Source organism: Panulirus ornatus, chromosome 48 (assembly GCF_036320965.1).
Source record: "Panulirus ornatus isolate Po-2019 chromosome 48, ASM3632096v1, whole genome shotgun sequence".
NCBI classification, from domain to species: Eukaryota; Metazoa; Arthropoda; class Malacostraca; order Decapoda; family Palinuridae; genus Panulirus; species Panulirus ornatus.
In genome coordinates this window covers 15,713,711-15,735,095 of record NC_092271.1, presented here as the reverse complement: position 1 = coordinate 15,735,095, position 21,385 = coordinate 15,713,711, and the positions used below count along the sequence as shown (strand labels likewise).

The window sequence follows — 21,385 nt, the reverse complement described above, 5'->3', positions numbered from 1 at the left end:
GTATCCTCATTTTCATCTATTATGTGGTGAAGCCTAGTTGGCATAGATTAAACTAAGTGTTGTGTAATGTTTTCTTGGTGTTGGAAGGTCAGCCACAACTTGGTCACATTGTAAATTAACACAATATAGTTTCTTTTGACATTCACATCCATCCCAGGTTTGGCCTATGAGGTCCCTTAAGTTGTTTTATAGGATTTAGGTCTGGTGACTATGTCAGCCACTGCTGGACTGTGATAGCTGGATGAGCTGCAAACCAGCCTCAAATGACCCTGGCAGCGTGTGTTGGGCTTTTGTCCAGGTTGAAATAGAGCTGTTCACCCCCCTGGTATTGTTATAGCCATTACAGATTAGAGCATGATATTATTTTTTTTATCAAACTTAACCGCCGTCTTCTGCGTCAGCGAGGTAGTGCAAGGAAACAGACGAGGAATGGCCCAACCCACCCATGTACACATGCATATACATAAATGCCCACACACTCACATATACTCACATATACATACACAAACATATACATATATACACATGTACATATCCATATTTGCTGCCTTCATCCATTCCCATTGCCACCCTGTCACACCCAAATAGCACACACACACACACACACACACACACACACACACACACACACACACACACACACAACACACACACACATGAAGTAGCACCAGGAAAAGACAAAAAAAAGGCCACATTCATTCACACTCAGTCTCTAGCTGACATGTGTAATGCACCGAAACCACAACTCCCTTTCCACATCCAGGCCCCACAGACCTTTCCATGGTTTATCCTAGACACTTCACATGCCCTGGTTCAGTCCATTGACAGCACGTTGACCCCGGTATACCACATTGTTCCAATTCACTCTATTCCTTGCACGCCTTTCACCCTCCTGTATGTTCAGGCCCCGATCACTCAAAATATTTTTCATTCCATCCTTCCTCCTTCAATTTGGTCTCCCACTTCTTCTTCCCCCTACTTGTGATGCATATATCCTTTGTCAGTCTTTCCTCATTTATTCTCTCCATGTGTCCAAACCATTTCAACACTCCCTCTTCTGCTCTTTCAACCACACTCTTGCAATGTTCCAAGTGTTCATGGGCCATGAGACAGCTACTGGTCTCTACAAGTTCACTACACTGCTCCTGACCATCTAAGGCCTGATACCAGCAGTTATGTGACCACCCTTCTATGATGCAACAACTTTGCTGTTGTCATATCTGCAGGATATGGTAAATATGACTTACTATATCTCTGTGTTGTAGGGTTAAAGCTGGTTTCTTTGCTGGGTTGTGTGAGTGAGTACCCAAGCAATTCAGTCTTCCTTATCATTTGCAGTGTGCACTGCAGTTGCAACTTCCCTATTTTAATGGGTGTTAAGTGTAGGTTCAGCTTGTATCTCTTCATGAACCTGCATGTTTTCATGCAGTGTTGAGTGGGGATAGCCTGAATGGTGTCTTTTTATTAATACACTTGATAGATTTCATTGCAGTTTTTGTGCTTACTTCTTATCTATCTGCTTTGTCCACTAGGAGCACATCACTCTAATACAATGATATCATAGCACCTATTATTGCCATCATCTTCTTGTGGCTCATTGTTAACCTCTCAGTGGCTAGTGTACCGTGTTCATGGGTAGAGGCACTGAAATACTGTTGTAAGATTGCTGCCACTGTGACACCCATTCAAGTTTGGAAACATATTTATGAGATTTCAATTAGACACTCCCTATGATTCCCGTAAGAATTCAAAGCTTCTAATCAGACATCAGTTGACCAACTATTGTCAAGGATTACAGAATATTAGTTTCAGTATTCTGTATGCACTGAAATGTTGCAAGACTGCTGCCGCTGTGGTACCCATCTGAGTTGGGTAACTTATTTATGAGGATTCAACTCAACGCTGTATATGATTCATGTAAGAATTTGAAGGTTTTATCTAATCAGGCATCTCAGTTGACCAGCTGAAGTCACAGCAACAAGTACCGAATATTATACTGAGTTTCAGTGTTCTAGATGTACTGAAATGTTGTAAGACTGCTTCCACTATGGTACCCATACAAATTGGGTAACATATGTACAAGACTGACTCAACTTTCCCAGTGATTCATGTTGGAATTCTTAGCTTCTTTCTGATTATGTATATCAACTGATGAACTGTATTCATAGTAACAATTACAGAATAGTTTGCCATGTTCCAGTATTCTAAATGCAGCAAAATATTATGAGACTGCTGCCAGAATGGCTCCGTATGAGTCAGGTAACATGTTTATGAGATTCCGCCTCAACACCCCATGATTCATTTATGAATTTGAGGCTTCTAATAATCAGGCATAACAGCTGTGGTCACAGCAGCAATTACAAAATATTCCATTTAAGTTTCAACCCCGATTAGCATTCAGGTTATGCTCCTGGAAAATGGAAATAGGTTTCTGAGCATATTTTTCATCTGTAAGATATACTCGGTATTGTACATAAGGGTTACTGGTATTAATAAACACTGATTATTACAGTAACATATTTTTACTAACTGTTGAATGACAAATAAACAGTGTATGATACTGTATCATGAATGATAGTCATTTAATGAAGAGTGTTCACTGAAGTAGAATGAATGAGAGCTGCAGCATGTTAGTGAGATGTGGTGGGTGGGAGGGATTATAGAGGCAGTGAATATTGTATGATTTTGCTCTGGATGAAGCTAATCCATTTCTGCATCACTGAAATTATGATTTGGGTGGTGCCTATGGGGGTGATAATAATGGAAGTAGTGGTGGTGGTGGTGATGGTGAGGGAGATTGTGGTAAGTGGTGAGATGGTGATGTGTGTGTCAGTTTCTTTGGTAACACTTGCTGCAGCAATGCCAGATGCTATTGAACAGCTAATATCTACCTTCAAAATTGTTTATGAATTAGTAACAAAGTATCCCTTTGCCATTACATTATCTAGCAATTTTAAGATATGGAGTGAGAAAGTAGAAAGGTGTGGTAATATGCACTGGATGTGTTGCCAAGTGCTCCTCACAACTGCTGAAACCCACCCGCTACATAGCGTAGAGCTTTGCTTAGTTTACCTTCCATTCTTTCTGACAAAATGTTCCTTGATCAAGTCACTTTCATTACTGTTAACTTTGTGTTCATCATAGTTGAAGCTTTTATCTTGTCTTCATTCTTGATTATGGTTTTCACCGGATCTTGGAGACCATCTTCTGAACATGATGGGTAAAATAAAAGTATTCACAGTAAAGAAATATCAAGTCATCAAGAATGTGTACATAGTATAGGTGTGATAAGATTTTACTTGCACTAACAGGAAGAGCACTCTTCACTGTTTGAAGAGCACTCTTCGCTGTTTGGATGTGAGCATATTTGTGTATGGGACTCTTGATTGTCCAAGTAAACATAAGCAAAGAGAGCTGCTCTCAGTGTGTGGTTAGTGTTCGGACTCGTATCTATTGACTTTTTATATGGATTTTCATATTTTTGGTGTAGTAAAACTAGAGCTTTAAGATGCAAGCAAGAGCGTAATAACAAAACATCAGTCTTTGGGATAGCGCTAACTGGGTTATTAGTGGATTCACATGACAGAGTGAGGAAGATACTTGATTCCTTGACTGTACATATCGCATTAGCTTGCACTCCTTTCTTGCCCATACACTATTTTGTTCTCATTCACAAACAACATAATTTCATCAGTCTCCCACTCATTACCCTTTCTCACCTACCTACATTCTGTTTGCTACACATTCCTCTTGCACATACCTACACTGCTTGCATAAAACGTCGCAATCCTCACCCAGTTCCCTAGCTTCATTTACTTGTTTGCCATTCTGCACACAATCTCCCGTGGTTTCTCCTTATGGAAGCTTCTGTTCTTGGCTCACCTACTTTCACCTCCATTATCTTACCTAGGTCATTTCCTGTTTTCTGAAAGCCTCTTCAGATCTTCCCCCTTGCTTCCACTATAGTTAGTGGTCTGTCATGTCACCAGCTGACCCACTCAGCACATACACATCTAGAATTCTCTTGCTTGCCTATCATTTAGTATGTAATCCAGTTATGCATGCTTATCATTTTTCTTGCTTTGTATACATGTCTCTATTTTAAACTTGATATTTTAAATCACTTCGTTTTCTGGATACTAATGCATAAGTTAACCATTTCCATCAACATCTCATCCTCCAGTGGATACTAGATCACATGCTTTACTGTAACCTTAGTGCAATATATATATTTATATTTATTTTACTTTAAGGTATTTTAAGGTATTTTACTTTACTTTAAGGTATTAAGAATATATGGTGTGGGAGGAAAGTTGCTAGAAGCAGTGAAAAGTTTTTATCGAGGATGTAAGGCATGTGTACGTGTAGGAAGAGAGGAAAGTGATTGGTTCTCAGTGAATGTAGGTTTGCGGCAGGGGTGTGTGATGTCTCCATGGTTGTTTAATTTGTTTATGGATGGGGTTGTTAGGGAGGTAAATGCAAGAGTTTTGGAAAGAGGGGCAAGTATGAAGTCTGTTGGGGATGAGAGAGCTTGGGAAGTGAGTCAGTTGTTGTTCGCTGATGATACAGCGCTGGTGGCTGATTCGTGTGAGAAACTGCAGAAGCTGGTGACTGAGTTTGGTAAAGTGTGTGGAAGAAGAAAGTTAAGAGTAAATGTGAATAAGAGCAAGGTTATTAGGTACAGTAGGGTTGAGGGTCAAGTCAATTGGGAGGTGAGTTTGAATGGAGAAAAACTGGAGGAAGTGAAGTGTTTTAGATATCTGGGAGTGGATCTGGCAGCGGATGGAACCATGGAAGCAGAAGTGGATCATAGGGTGGGGGAGGGGGCGAAAATTCTAGGGGCCTTGAAGAATGTGTGGAAGTCGAGAACATTATCTCGGAAAGCAAAAATGGGTATGTTTGAAGGAATAGTGGTTCCAACAATGTTGTATGGTTGTGAGGCGTGGGCTATGGATAGAGTTGTGCGCAGGAGGATGGATGTGCTGGAAATGAGATGTTTGTGGACAATGTGTGGTGTGAGGTGGTTTGATCGAGTGAGTAACGTAAGGGTAAGAGAGATGTGTGGAAATAAAAAGAGCGTGGTTGAGAGAGCAGAAGAGGGTGTTTTGAAGTGGTTTGGGCACATGGAGAGAATGAGTGAGGAAAGATTGACCAAGAGGATATATGTGTCGGAGGTGGAGGGAACGAGGAGAAGAGGGAGACCAAATTGGAGGTGGAAAGATGGAGTGAAAAAGATTTTGTGTGATCGGGGCCTGAACATGCAGGAGGGTGAAAGGAGGGCAAGGAATAGAGTGAATTGGAGCGATGTGGTATACCGGGGTTGACGTGCTGTCAGTGGATTGAATCAAGGCATGTGAAGCGTCTGGGGTAAACCATGGAAAGCCGTGTAGGTATGTATATATGCGTGTGTGGACGTATGTATATACATGTGTATGGGGGGGGTTGGGCCATTTCTTTCGTCTGTTTCCTTGCGCTACCTCGCAAACGCGGGAGACAGCGACAAAGTATAATAATAATGATAATAATAGTAATTTATTTTACTTAATCCCAGTCTCCTGCATCAGCGAGGTAGTGCAAGGAAACATACGAGGAATGGCCCAACATACATATGTATATACATATGTATATACATAAACACCCATACACGCACATATACATTTCAATGTATTCATATATATACATACACAGAAGTGAGTCAGTTGTTGTTCGCTGATGATACAGCGCTGGTGGCTGATTCATATGAGAAACTGCCGAAGCTGGTGACTGAGTTTGGTAAAGTGTGTGAAAGAAGAAAGTTAAGAGTAAATGTGAATAAGTGCAAGGTTATTAGGTACAGTAGGGTTGAGGGTCAAGTCAATTGGGAGGTAAGTTTGAATGGAGAAAAACTGGAGGAAGTAAAGTGTTTTGGATATCTGGGAGTGGATCTGGCAGTGGATGGAACCATGGAAGTGGAAGTGAATCATAGGGTGGGGGAGGGGGCGAAAATCCTGGGAGCCTTGAAGAATGTGTGGAAGTCGAGAACATTATCTCGGAAAGCTAAAATGGGTATGTTTGAAGGAATAGTGGTTCCAACAATGTTGTATGGTTGTGAGGCGTGGGCTATGGATAGAGTTGTGCGCAGGAGGGTGGATGTGCTGGAAATGAGATGTTTGAGGACAATATGTGATGTGAGGTGGTTTGATCGAGTAAGTAATGTATGGGTAAGAGAGATGTGTGGAAAGAAAAAGAGCGTGGTTGAGAGAGCAGAAGAGGGTGTTTTGAAATGGTTTGGGCACATGGAGAGAATGAGTGAGGAAAGATTGACCAAGAGGATATATGTGTCAGAGGTGGAGGGAACGAGGAGAAGTGGGAGACCAAATTGGAGGTGGAAAGATGGAGTGAAAAAGATTTTGTGTGATCGGGGCCTGAACATGCAGGAGGGTGAAAAGGAGGGCAAGGAATAGAGTGAATTGGATCGATGTGGTATACCGGGGTTGACGTGCTGTCAGTGGATTGAATCAGGGCATGTGAAGCGTCTGGGGTAAACCATGGAAAGTTGTGTGGGGCCTGGATGTGGAAAGGGAGCTGTGGTTTCGGGCATTATTGCATGACAGCTAGGGACTGAGTGTGAACGAATGGGGCCTTTGTTGTCTTTTCCTAGTGCTACCTCGCACACATGAAGGGGGAGGGGGATGGTATTCCATGTGTGGCGAGGTGGCAGTGGGAATGAATAGGGGCAGGCAGTGTGAATTGTGTGCATGGGTATATATGTATGTGTCTGTGTGTGTATATGTATGTGTACATTGAGATGTATAGGTATGTATATTTGCGTGTTGGACGTGTATGTATATACATTGTGTATGGGGGTGGGTTGGGCCATTTCTTTCGTCTGTTTCCTTGCACTACCTCGCAAACGCGGGAGACAGCAACAAAACAAAATAAATAAATAAAATAAAACATACACAGACATTTACATATATACACATGTACGTATTCATACTTGCTGCCTTCATCCTTTCCCGTCGCCATCCTGCCACACAGGAAATAGCATCCCCCTCCTCCATCCAGTGAGTTTGCGCCAGGAAAAGACAAAAAAGGCTACATTCGTTCGCACTCAGTCTCTAGCTATCATATGTAATGCGCCAAAACCTCAGCCCCCTATATTTATACGTATATTTTATGTTTGTATGAAATGTATTATTTCATTTTCATTGAGGTAGTTGCATCATGGAATGAAGGATCTTGGGATTTATTGAAATATAGCTTGTAGTATTTTAGGGATGGATGATACCAGAGTGGAGATGGGGAAGAGACACTTTTCCTTGTCCAGGAAGTGTCTTTTGATAGGTTTATGTCTCATTGGTAGAAATTTAAGGTTGCATTGGGAAGGCTGTTGTTTGAGCTTGTCAAGTGTACTTGTGTTTAATCAGTGTTGTATTTGATGAGGGGAGGGGTGATCTGTGATTAGAGGCTGCTGAAGTGTGAAGAAGGGGCTAAGGTTTTTATATCTACTTGGGGCTGGGTGGTTAGTTATTGTGTTTTGGATATGATGGAACTAGTGATGTTACATAGAATTGAGTGCTGAGCATGTTGAAGTGTGATTGTATAAGTAAGATCTTTGTTCAGCTGTGTTGGTTTGAGTGTGGTTGTTAGACAGCCAGTAATTCATCTGACTGCACTATTTTGTGTAGTTTGCAACTTTGCTCCATTTGGTTTTGAAAAGATGGAAAACCAGGCATGTAAGGCGTAGTTTAGAGTGGAGTGGATGAATTGTTTGTAGATGATGTTAAGGAATCCTCCCCCACCTCCTCTCTCTCTCTCTCCTTTTTTCCCCTGTAAGTTGTGGTTGTTAGTGTGCTGAGAACATTTAGTTTCTGTATTGTATTTGTGTTAATGTTATTAGTTTGGAGAGAGAGTGTTATATGTGTTGTATGTGATGCTTAGAGTGGTTGGTGTTTTGTTCAGTGGGAGAGACTGTCCATTAAAGGTGGTTGAGGATTTATGGGGAGATAGACATTCTGTTCAGGGTTAGCCATTGTTCCAAGTGTGTAATGTAGTGCTGTATGTTGTTGCTACTCTGCTGACAGTGTTTTGTGATGTGATTGCAAGGTCACCTGCACATGAAAGAACTGAATGAAGACTCTGAGCACTTATTACTTAGTTGCTCTCTCTACACACAGACACATACAACATCACTACACTTTATAACCTGTAGTCCTGACCAGTGGACATGGCCTCCTGAGCACTACAGGAGCCTCATAAAAATAGAAAGATCTCCTGGGGCATGAAGTTTAGTCTGTTATGTATTTTTTGATTACCCATGAACTTCTTTGTAAGAAAGAGCCCTGGATTTACCCAGGACCTCTCTTTAAGAGGGTCTTGCAGCCCAAGGGTGCACTACTTCCAATAGTGAGGAAAATTTGACTCAATTAGAATGAGTTTTTTTTGTACTGAATGTACTCCTAGTGTTACAGCTTCACTGAATTTAGGTGACTCATTCATGGTGTAACCTCATGTAAAACTTCAGCAGTAACACTTATTATGTATATTTTGGAATATGTACTAATTCATAGGCATGCAAAGGAGAGACTCTTAGTTGTGAATTTGCTGAGTGGGGCAGCTGATGGGATGTCAGATCATAACTTGGTGAAGGCTAAGATTAACATATGTAGTGGTTTTTGGAAAAGATGAAATGACATAGGGATGAAGAGGTGGTAAAAGTGAGAGGACTTGGTAAAAGGGCTTGTGTGAAGAGATGTTGGGAGAGATTTAGTGTAGAATGACAAAAGGTGAGAGTGAATGAAGTTAGGGGAGTGGATGAAGAATGGGAGTTATTTATTGAAGCAGTGAGTGGCATGCAGATTGTGGGAGGTGGGCATGTAAGAAAGAGTAGTCACAGGTGAGATGACAAAGCAGTGTTGCTATTGAAAGGAAAAGAGAGGTGTGTAGACATTACTTTTGGGGAAGGAATGTGAGTGATTGGGAGATATTAAAGAGAAAGTGGCAAGAGGACAAGAGGAAGATGCAGTGGTTTAAAAAGAGGGTTAAGAAATGAGAATTAGGGTGAGCAAGTATCAGCAAACTGTAGGAAGAATAAAGAAAATTTGAATGGAGCTGAATGATGTGAAAAACAAGAAAGTGATTGGGAACAGTGATGAAGTAAGTGGATGGGGAAATAGTAACAGGAAAAGAGGAGACGGAGTGAGTACCTTGAAGGATTGTTGAATGTGTTTGATAACAGGATGGCAGATGTAGGGTGTTTGAGTTGGATGGTAGGTAGAAGTATACAAAGTGAGAAAATCATGACAAGTGGTTTGGTGAAAAGAGAAGAGGTGTTGAAAGACTTATGGAAGATGAAATATATCAGGATGGATAGAGTGGATGGTATTACAGTTGAATTTCTTCAGAAAGGTGACTATGCTATTGATCGATTAGTCAGGATTTTCATATGAATAGATCATGATGAGATGCTGGTGGATTGGTGGAATGTGTGTATAATGCCATCGTATAAAGGTTAGGGGGACAAACATGAATTTTCTAATTACATAGGTACAACTTTGTTGAATGTACATTTAAGTTGGATGGAAGAGTGGTGATTAAAAGGGTAGTGCCATGCACAGAGCATCAGATTTGGAAGGATCAGTACAATTTCAAGAGAGTTAGAGGGTATGTGTGAGGAACATAAGGATTTGTATGTAGCATTTATTGACTTGGAGAAATAATGTAAGAGGGTTTATAAAGATACTTAGTGGAAGGAGTTATGGATATATGGTGTAGGAGATAAGCTATTAAAAGTAGTGTGGAGTTTTAATCAAGAGAGTAAGGTTCTTGTGCAAGTAGGTAGAGTGATTCAAGGTAATGATAGGTCTGTAGCAGGCACCTGGTGTATGATTTCACCATGAATGTTCATTGGTTAACCCTAATGCCTGCGAATGGGTATTTACAAGAGCTGGGTGATGCCTTTAGGCAGATATTTTCACATTGTTTCACAACTCAGTTTTAAGGCCATGCATCAAGCCTGGGTGGGGGCTAAGGTTACATTGCATGATTATTTTGTCATTCATCCTCAGGCAAACAAGTTTTGCCTGGGAGAGCACATTTGAGTGAGTTTTCTAAGAAGGTTTAATGGCTATTAGTCAGATTTAGAGATGGTCCTGAGTTAATTGAAAGTGGTGACCTGTGTTTGAATTTTATAGAGAGTACTTTTTGGCCACAGATTCTTTCAGCATCAGAAGTCGAAAAAATTATGCATGGAGGTTTTCTAGCAAAAATGGAAGCAGTGTTCACAATACCTGCTTGAGCTTAAGCTTAAAACTGGGTCTGGATGGTGCAGCTGGTAGTTTTACATTTATGATTTTGATGTGCCGTTCATGATGTTTGTAGAGACTGAAAGTGCCAAGAAAGAGAGAAGGACAAACATCATAACTATCTATAAGAAAGGAAACTGGGAACTGTCGCTGAAATACAGACCAGTCACACTAAAGGATGTGGTTCTGAAATGTTATGGAGAAAATAATTAGAAATCAAATCGGTGGCTTTCTGCCGAGATGTTACTAGGTTGAGCAACAGGTCTTGTGTTACAAAGCTTCTAGATTTGTATGAGAGAGTAAACTCTCGTAGATAAAAGGGAAGGCTGGGTGGATAGGTCGTATCTAGACTTCCAGAAAGCATTTGACAGTGTTATGCATGGGAGGCACATTAAGGAGCTAGATCACTAAGTAGGAATAAGATGGAGACATCTGGAGTGGATGGAGTATTATCTCTATGAATTGGAACAATGGACATATGTCAGAGGAACATTGTCCAAAGGGACGGAGGTCACTCGTGGACTGATACAGTGTTCTTTTCTGGGACTGTCACTGTTCTTTTATCAGTGCAAATAACTTGCTTAAAGGTATGGACTCCAACCTTGATGTGTGCAGATGATGAGAGAAGTAAAAAGTGAGGAGAATTACACCAGCATATAAGGGGACCTCAACAAACTCCAAAGTTGGTCTAATAATTAGCTGGTGAAATTCAGAATGAGGTGGTGTAAGATAAGGTCTTGAGGATGGGACAAAGTGGAAGAAAGCCTCAGTATGATTATTATCTAGCAGGAAAGAGGCCTCAAGATTCAGTCAACATAGTCTTCTTACGTGTTTCCAGCGGCTTACTTTAGGACAGTCAAGGAGGCAAACTGTGTTGGCAGATTTTAGAATTGCTTTCAAGTATATGGATAGGGAATATTCTTCATGAGGCCAAAACTAGAATGTGCTTCTCAAGTTTGGTAACTGCACCTAAAGAAGCATAAAGAGCTAATAGAGAAGGTCTAAAGGAAGGCAACAAAGATGGTACCAGAATTAGGAGAACTGAATTACGGTGAAAGGCAAGGCTCTAAATTTGCCAACTTTGGAAGAGAGAAGAATTTAGGGTGACCTGATCACTGCTTATTTTTGAAACATGATTACATTGACAGTGAATTGTTTATTGAAAGATTTGGGAATAGAGGGATAAAGCAACGAAGGACATAACATGAAATGAAGCAAAAAACTTGTTAAAAAGATGTAAGAAGTAGCTTTATAGTATAAGAGTGGTGGATGAATGGAATAAGGTGATTCAGGAGTAGGTTAATGGAGATTGCATACTGTACTTAGATTTAAGAAGCTGTACAATCGTAGAAAATGTCCAAGAGATGGGGTCCTACAAGTGCAAAACTCCCTCCTTGTACAGCACAAATGGGTTATTACACAGGCCAAAATTAGAATAAGCTTTTGAAGTTTGGTCATTGCACTAACAGAAGCACAAAGAGCTGATAGAGGAGGTTCAATGGAGAGTGTGGAAGATAGTACCAGAATTAAGAAAGCTAAGTTACAGGGAAAGGCAAGAGAACTTAGATATGCCCAGTTTGGAGGAGAGAAGGGTGAGGATTGACTTGATTACAACCATTAAGTTTTAAAAACAGATTGATGATGTAGACAGTTAGCTGTTCTTTTGGAGATTAGGGATAGAACAAATATAGGAGATAACATGAAAGTAGGCAAGAAACTTGTAAATAAAGATGAGGAAGTACTTTCATATTTGGTATAAATGGTGGATGAATGGAAGAAAATGAATAAAAACATGTAAAATGCAGACAACTTACAAAAATGTAAAAAGTTGTATGAAAGATAATGCTTGAGGGTAAAACTCCCTCTACAAGTATGTAATTTCAAAGAGGTAATTACACATGCATACAGTACATATAGGTGATTACATACCCACATACACACGTACACAGGGCAAATGCGAACTTTTTTTCGTTTTTTGTGATGAAAGTGAAGATACTGATGTATATGAGCCCCCTGTGTTGTCAGTTCATGGCATATTCCCAATTGATCGTGCATATAACACAAAGAGTTGCTTAAGTTACCTAAATTGTTTATTCTAAGTACACAGATGTATACTCCTTTAATCTTAATCTTAAAATCGTTGATTATAGAGAAAAAAGATATCTGCCAGTGAAATTCAATAAGCGTTGAATTTGCCATTGACAGAATGGATCAACAACACAAGGCCAAAGTGCCAGTGATGGCTCGCGACCCAGACAACTGACATTCGCGAGGACAGCACATGACGCAAGTATTTTTCCTTTTTTGAACCATTGGTAACAATCTAATGAATTTTAGCTACTTGTTACATTTTCTCCTTATTTATACATTACAGATAACATGGACCTTAGTGGCACTTGCTTTTGACAAATTTGTTAGAATATCAAGGAAAGACCATTTTCTCCAGTTGGCAAATCCAGAAAAGAAACACCAGTCAATTTGTAACCTCCCTCCTCCCTTTCTTATTGATTGTTAGATATTTATTGTAGATATTAGATTGAGTTCAGTTGACAGTGTCATTTTCACTGAAATTTCAGTGTATATACTGAACAGATATTTGCTACCATTTGTATCATAGAAATCGAAAGTGTAGATTCTAATGTTGTACAGTCGGAAATATAGTTACTCACAAGCCGTAGAAAGTACCTGTAAGGTTTTTTTGATGTTGGTCAGCTTCTTATATTTTGTTTCATTAGTAATTGTATAATAGTCTTAAGGCATATGTTTTATTGAAGTAAAAAATTAAGATCAATCAAGTAATGTTGTTTAGACTAGTTTTTACATTTTTCTTGAAACTCATTTGTACTGCATTTTTTCTTGATAAGATTCCTCCAGCTTTGTCTTTTACTTTATTTTGTTTAATTGCTAAATACTCACAACAGGAGGTGATCCAGGAACTGTCTTCTATGGTAAAGGAACTGCTCATACAGTTCTACAAGTCTACACGATTTAAACCAAATAGAATCATCCTCTACCGTGATGGTGTGAGCGAGGGGCAGTTCCAGACAGTCTTGCAGCATGAACTGACTGCCATGAGAGAGGCATGCATCAAGTTGGAAGCAGATTACAAACCTGGTATCACATATATTGCAGTACAGAAGAGGCATCATACAAGGTTGGTTTTTCATTTTTTTCATTTTATTGCTTGTTTGTTTTAAAGCAGCTGGCCATATTGCCAGTTGCCAGTAAGTGGCACTACTAGGTGTAGTAGATTGCAAGTACTGCTGTTATTTAGTAGTTGTAGTAGTAATAGTGATAGTAGTAGGTAGCAGGAAGCCACCAACTAGTGAGGGCAAGTGGTGACTGCAATGAGCCAGCACTGTGGCATTTGTTATGTAGGCTCTTTCAGGCCCAGATCACCACCCTCATATGGGTTGCTGTTATTTGACCCAAATCCCATAACCTCTTTTTCTTATACACAGAATTTGATAATGTATACCTCACAGATATCCACCCCCCCAAAAAAAAAAATAATAATAGAAAATGAAAAATATATAAAAAATATCTTGTTCCAGTTCAGAGTGGCATCACTGGTAAAGAGGGGTTGAGTGGATCTTAGGACCCATGTGAGTTCCCTTCATGTGACTGAGATCCACACCACTTCCATAGCTACAGTTCCCAGACAATGCTGTTTTTCTATCCATTTCTGCAACATTCTGTAGCACCGCCTATTTATCCTCTTCCTTGATTTTTTTCCATGGAACTGTCTAAGGTTGCTTCTCCTTTGCACTGTCAAATGTCCGCCTATAATCTGTATCACTATTTCATCTCTAAGAGTGGAATTTGTGCCTACCGTTGTATAGAAACCCCTTTTGCTTGAATCATGGGTCATGAGTCTTCTAAATTTGGTGTCATTAGGCCCAAGATCTCTCTACCCTCTGTTGTCTTGCTTTTGTTTTTCTTGTATATCCTCCCCGTTACTCTATGTATAATTCTTTGACTGACTTCTTGCCACAAAAGATCGCTCTCTACACTTCCATGCACTGTGATCCTCACTGCAGGGATTTCAATTTACACAACAAAGAGTGGCTAGGCTTTGACCAGAATCTTTACTTTTTCCCTCATTGATGATATATAACAATGGATTAACACCCTGCTCAAATTTCCAACCATCAAAACTACTCTTCGAACACACTTGACCTTTTTACACCTCTGACCCTCCCACTGTTCATGCACTTTTCTGTCCATGGGACCTCTCCACAGTCTTATTTTTGTTAATTCTGTTTGATCACACTCATCCTTTGTCCCCCCGTTGGTAGTGCTAAATTTGGTGCTGTGGGACAGCTCAAAGATTATCCCTGCTCAGCTTCTTTATTGACTGTCCTTGGGACAGGTCAAGATGTCTCATGTGCTGAATACACAGCAGAGGTTATCTTGGCGAGGATGGAGTCTTACACCCCCCCCCCCCCCTCCCCATATCTTTGAAATCTTTACTCCTTGAATAATGTTGATAGTATGTTTGAAGAAATAGTAGTTCCAACAATGTTATATGGTTATGAGGCATGGGCTATAGATAGAGTTGCATGGAGGAGGATGGATGTGTTGGAAATGAAATGTTTGAGGACAATATATGATGTGAGATGGTTTGATCGAGTAAGTAATGTAAGGGTAAGAGAGATATGTGGAAATAAAAAGAGTATGGTTTAGAGAGCAGAAGAGGGTGTGTTGAAATGGATTGGACATATGGAGAGAATGAGCGAGGAAAGAGGTGTTAAGAGGTGGAGGGAACAAGAAGCTGGAGACCAAATTGGAGGTGGAAGTATGGAGTGAAAAAGATTTTGAGTGATCGGGGCCTGAGTATACAAGAGGGTGAGACATTTACAAGGAAAAGAGTGAATTGGAATGATGTAATATACCTGGGTCGACATGCTGTTAATGGACAGCATGTGAAGCATATAGGGTAAACCTTGGAAAGGTCTGTGGGGCCTGGATGTGGATAGGGAGCTGTGGTGTTGGTGCATTACACATGACAGCTGGAGACTGAATGTAAACGGATGGGGCCTTTTTGTCTGTATTCCTGGTGCTTCCTCGCTGAAGCAGGGGATAGCGATACTGTTTTCCTGTTGGATGGGGTAACAACAGGAATGGATGAAGGCAAACAAGTATGAATATGTACATATGTATTTATGTAATGTCTGTGTATATGTATGTATATGTTGATATAAGTATGTATGTATGTGTGTATGTGGGCATTTATGTACATAAATGTGTATATGAGTGGATGGGCTAGTCTTTCTTCGTCTCTTTCCAGGTGCTACCTGGCTGTCACAGGAAACAGCAAGTATGTGTGATAATAATAATGATGATAATAATGATAATAATAATAATATATATTTTATATATTTTTATTATACTTTGTCGCTGTCTCCCGCGTTAGCTAGGCAGCGCAAGGAAACAGACGAAAGAATAGCCCAACCCATCCACATACACATGTATATACATACACATCCATACACAGCACATATACATATCTATACATCTCAGGGTATACATATATATACACACACAGACATATACATATATATATACACATGTACATAATTCATACTGTCTGCCCGTATTCACTCCCGTCACCACCCCGCCACACATGAAATGAAAACCCCTTCCCCCCGCATATGTGCAAGGTAGCGCTAGGAAAAGACAACAAAGGCCACATTCGTTCACATTTAGTCTCTAGCTGTCATGTATAATGCACTGAAACCACAGCTCCCTTTCCACATCCAGGCCCCACAAAACTTACCATAGTTTACCCCAGACGCTTTTCATGCCCTGGTTCAATCCATTGACAGCACGTCGACCCCAGTATACCACATAGTTCCAATTCACTCTATTCCTTGCACACCTTTCACCCTCCTGCATATTCAGGCCCCGATCACTCGAAATCTTTTTCACTCCATTTTTCCATCTCCAATTTGGTCTCCCACTTCTCCTCGTCCCCTCAACCTCTGACACATATATCCTCTTTGTCAGTCTTTCCTCACTCATTCTCTCCATGTGACCAAACCATTTCAAAACACCCTCTTCTACTCTCTCAACCACTCTCTTTTTATTACCACACACCTCTCTTACCCTTTCATTACTTACTTGATCAAACCACCTCTCACCACATATTATCCTCAAACATCTCATTTCCAGCACATCCACCGTCCTCTGCACAACTCTATCTATAGCCCACGCCTTGCAACCATATATCATTGTTGGAACCACTATTCCTTCAAACATACCCATTTTTGCTTTCCAAGATAACGTTCTCGACTTCTGCGCATTTTTCAATGCTCTCAGAACTTTCGCCCCCTCTCCCGCCCAATGATTCACTTCCGCCTCCATGGTTCCATCCGCTGCCAAATCCACTCCCAGATATCTAAAACACTTCACTTCCTCCAGTTTTTCTCCATTCAAACTTACCTCCCAATTGACTTGTCCCTCAACCATACTGTACCTAATAACCTTGCTCTTATTCACATTTACTCTCAGCTTTCTTCTTTCACACACTTTACCAAACTCAGTCACCAGCTTCTGCAGTTTCTCACCCCAATCAGCCACCAGTGCTGTATCATCAGCGAACAACTGACTCACTTCCCAAGCTCTCTCATCCACAACATTCTGCATACTTGCCCCTCTTTCCAAGACTCTTGCATTTACCTCCCTAACAACCCCATCCATAAACAAATTAAACAACCATGTAGACATCACACACCCCTGCTGCAAACCAACATTCACTGAGAACCAATCATTTTCCTCTCTTTCTACACGTACACATACCTTACATCCTCGATAAAAACTTTTCACTGCTTCTAACAACTTACCTCCCATACCATATATTCTTGATACCTTCCACAGAGCATCTCTATCAACTCTTATCATATGCCTTCTGTAGATCCATAAATGCTACATACAAATCCATTTGCTTTTCTAAGTATTTCTCACATACATTCTTCAAAGCAAACACCTGATCCACACATCCTCTACTACTTCTGAAACCACACTGCTCTTCCCCAGTCTGATGCTCTGTACATGCCTTCACCCTCTCAATCAATACTCTCCCATATAATTTCCCAGGAATACTCAACAAACTTATACCTCTGTAATTTGAGCACTCACTTTTATTCCCTTTGCCTTTGTACAGTGGCACTGTGCAAGCATTCCGCCAGTCCTCAGGCACCTCACCATGAGTCATACGTACATTGAATAACCATACCAACCAGTCAACAATACATTACCCCTTTTTTGATAAATTCCACTGCAATACCATCTAAACCCGCTGCCTTGCCGGCTTTCATCTTCCGCAAAGCTTTTACTACCTCTTCTCTGTTTACCAAATCATTCTCCTTAACCCTCTCACTTTGCACACCACCTCGACCAAAACACCCTATATCTGCCACTGTATCATCAAACACATTCAACAAACCTTCAAAATATTCACCTTATCTCCTTCTCGCATCACCACCACTTGTTATCACCTCCCCATTGGCCCCCTTCACTGAAGTTCCCATTTGTTCCCTTGTCATATGCACTTTATTTAACTCCTTCCAAAACATCTTTTTATTCTCCCTAAAATTTAATGATACTCTCTCACTCCAACTCTCATTTGCCCTCTTTTTCACCTCTTACACCTTTCTCTTGCCCTCCTGCCTCTTTCTTTTGTACATCTTCCAGTCATTTGCATTGTTTCCCTGCAAAAATTGTCCGGATGCCTCTCTCTTCTCTTTCACTAATAATCTTACTTCTTCATCCCACCACTCACTACCCTTTCTAATCTGCCCACCTCCCACGCTTCTCATGCCACAAGCATCTTTTGCACAAGCCATCACTGCTTCCCTCAATACATCCCATTCCTCCCCCACTCCCCTTACTTCCATTGTTCTCACCTTTTTCCATTCTGTACTCAGTCTCTCCTGGTACTTCCTCACACAAGTGTCCTTCCCAAGCTCACTTACTCTCATCACTCTCTTCACCCCAACTTTCTCTCTTCTTTTCTGAAAACTTCTACAAATCTTCACCTTCGCCTCCACAAGATAATGATCAGACATCCCTCCAGTTGCACCTCTCGGCGCATGAACATCCAAAAGTCTCTTTCATGAGCCTATCAAGTAACACGAAATCCAATAATGCTCTCTGGCTATCTCTCCTACGTACATATGTATACTTATGCATATCTCTCTTTTTAAACCAGGTATTCCCAATCACCAGTCCTTTTTCAGCACATAAATCTACAAGCTCTGTTCATTCTTTTAGAAAAGTAAAAACTGGAGGGGAGGATTTCCAGCCTCCCACTCCCATCCTTTTTAGTTGCTTTCTAGAACACACAGGGAATATGTGGGAAGGATTCTTTCTCCCCTATTCCCAGGGATAATAATATGGTAAGAGTTTTGGAGAGTGGGGTAGGTATGCTGTCTGTTGGGGATGAGAGGGCCTGGAAATTGAGTCAGTAGTTTACCGGTGATAAAGCACTGGTGACTGATTTGATCAATAAACTGTTTCAGTTGGTGACTTGGTTTGGAAAAGTGTGTGAAAGGAGAAAGTTGAGAGTAAATATGAATTAGAGTAAGGTTATTAGTTTCAGCAGGTCTGATGGGCAAGCTAGTTGGGATTGTGTTTGAATGGAGAAAAATTGGAGAAAGTAAAGTGTTTTGGATATCGGAACCATGGAAGTGGAAGTGAGTCATAGGGTGGTGGATGGGGCTAAGGTTCTGGGTGGGAGCATTGAAGAATATGTGGAAAGAGAGAATGTTATCTTGGAGCACGAAAATGGGTATGTTTGCTGGAATAGTTCCAACAATATTATATGGTTGTGAGACAAGGGCTATAGATAGGGTTGTATGGAGGAGGTGGATGTGTTAGAAATGAAATGTTTGAGGACAATATGTGGTGCGAGTTGGTTTGATCGAATAAGTAATGAAAAGGTAGGAGAGGTTTGTGGTGATGAAAAGAGTGTGTTTGAGAGAGCAGACGAGGGTGTGTTGAAATGGTTTGGACATATGGAGAGAATGAATGAGGAAAGTTTGACAAAGAGGATATATGTGTCAGAGGTGAAGGGAACAAGGAGAAGCTGGAGACCAAATTAGAGGTGGCAGGATGGAGTGAAACAGATTTTGAGCAATTGGGGCCTGAACGTGCAGGAGGGTGAGAGGCGTGCAAGGAATAGAGTGAATTGGAACAGTGTGGTAAACCGGGGTCGACATGCTATTAGTGGACTGAAATAGGGCATGTGAAAAGTGTAGGGTAAACCATGGAAAGGTTTGTGGGGACTGGATAGGGTTAGGGAGTTGTAGTTTCAGTGCATTACACATGACAGCTAGAGATTGAGTGTGAACAAATGTGGCCTATTTTGTCTGTTTACCTGGAGCTATCTTGCTGACGCAGGGAATGGTGATGCTGTTTCCTGTGGGGTGGGGTGGCACTGGGAATGGATGAAGGCAAGCGAGTATAAATGTATGCATGTTTATATATATTTGTTTTTATATGAGTGGTTGGGTCTTTGTTTCTTGGTGCTACCTTGCTGATGCAGGAAATGGCGATAAAGTATGATAGATATATAAATGGATAGATGATAATTATAATCATAATATGACAAGATGAAATCTGGCAAGGCAGTAGGTTTGAATGGTATTACAGTTGAATTTATTAAGAAAGGCAATGACTGGGTTGTTGATTGGTTGGGAAGGATATTCATTGTATGCATGCATTGTATGCATGTATGCATTGTATGCATATCAAGGTGAAGTTCCTGAGAATTGTTGGAATGCATGTATAGTGCCAATGTACAAAGGCAAAAGGGATAAAGGTGAGTGTTCAAACTACAGAAGCATAAGTTTGTTGAGTATTCCAGGAAAATTGTATGGGAAGGTATTGATTGAGAGGATGAAGGCATGTACAGAAGTGGAAAAGAATGTGTGGATCAGATGTTTGCTTTGAAGAATGTGTGTGAAAAATACTTAGAAAAACAGATGTATTTGTATATAGCATTTATGGATCTGGAGAAGGCATAAGATAGGGATTATAGAGATGCTTTGTGGAAGGTCATAAGAGTATATGGTGTTGGAGGTAAGCTGCTAGAAGCAGTGAGATGTTTTTATTAAGGGTGTAAGGCATGTGTGCAAGAAGGAAGAGAGGAGAGTGATTGGTTACCAGTGAAGGATGGTCTGAGGTAGGGCTGTGATGTCCCTATAGTTTTTTAATTTGTTTATCTATTGGGTAGTTAGGTAGGTAGATTCAAGAGTTTTGGAAAGAGGGGGGAGTATACAGTCTGTTGGGGATGAGGGGGCCTGGGAAGTGAGTCAGTTGTTGTTTGCCAATGATACAGCACTGGTGGCTGATTCAAGAGAGAAACTTCAGAAGTTGGTGAATGAGTTTGTGAAAATGTGTGAAAGGAGAAAGTTGAGAGTAAATGTGAAGAGCAAGGTTATTAGGGCCTGTAGGGTTGAGGAACAAGTTAGTTGGGATGAAAGTTTGAATGGAGAAGAGTTGGAGGTAGTGAAGTGTTTTAGATATCTGGGAATGGACTTAGCAGTGAATGGGACAATGGAAGTGGAAATGAGTCATAGGATGTGGGAAAAGGCAAAGGTTGCAGGAGTTTACACAAGTTTACACAAGAAAGACATACAACAGGAGTACTGATTGGCCCACGACTTGGCTGTCTGAAAAAAAAAAATATTGACAAAAGTAATTCTGCTCAGTACTTTTTTAAGCTATCACCAAGTCTCTGCTGCTGCACATTAGCTCTCAAGTGTCCCCATTACTACTGTCATATATACGTTTAATTCTGGTGTTTCTCATAGTATACCTGAATTTATATTTGTCTAAACAACTTTTGAAGGTATTTATAGTTTTAGCATTTACTATATCTGGGGTAACTTATTCCAGTGCTCAACACACCTATAGGAAAAGAAGCTTTTTGCCATATCCATACCTTATGTTTTACCTTTGAGTTTTATTCCATTTGTCCTGGTAACTGTATTTTCTTGTATTTCAAAAAGATACTCGTGGTTTACTTTATTGAACTTGTTCAGAATTTTGAACACTTGGATTAAGTTGCTGCAAAGTCTACATTTTTTTAAGGG

General features: G+C 40.5%; 1 protein-coding gene across 1 annotated transcript in view; it reads left to right on the top strand.

Annotated features, from left to right (window-relative positions):
• Positions 1-21,385, top strand: part of AGO1 (protein argonaute-2) — a 237,315-nt gene that overhangs the window by 159,047 nt on the left and 56,883 nt on the right. Inside the window, exons 15-16 of the mRNA XM_071690453.1 lie at positions 12,492-12,572; positions 13,208-13,440. Coding sequence (XP_071546554.1) covers positions 12,492-12,572; positions 13,208-13,440 — 314 coding nt within the window. The remainder of the gene's footprint in view (positions 1-12,491; positions 12,573-13,207; positions 13,441-21,385) is intronic.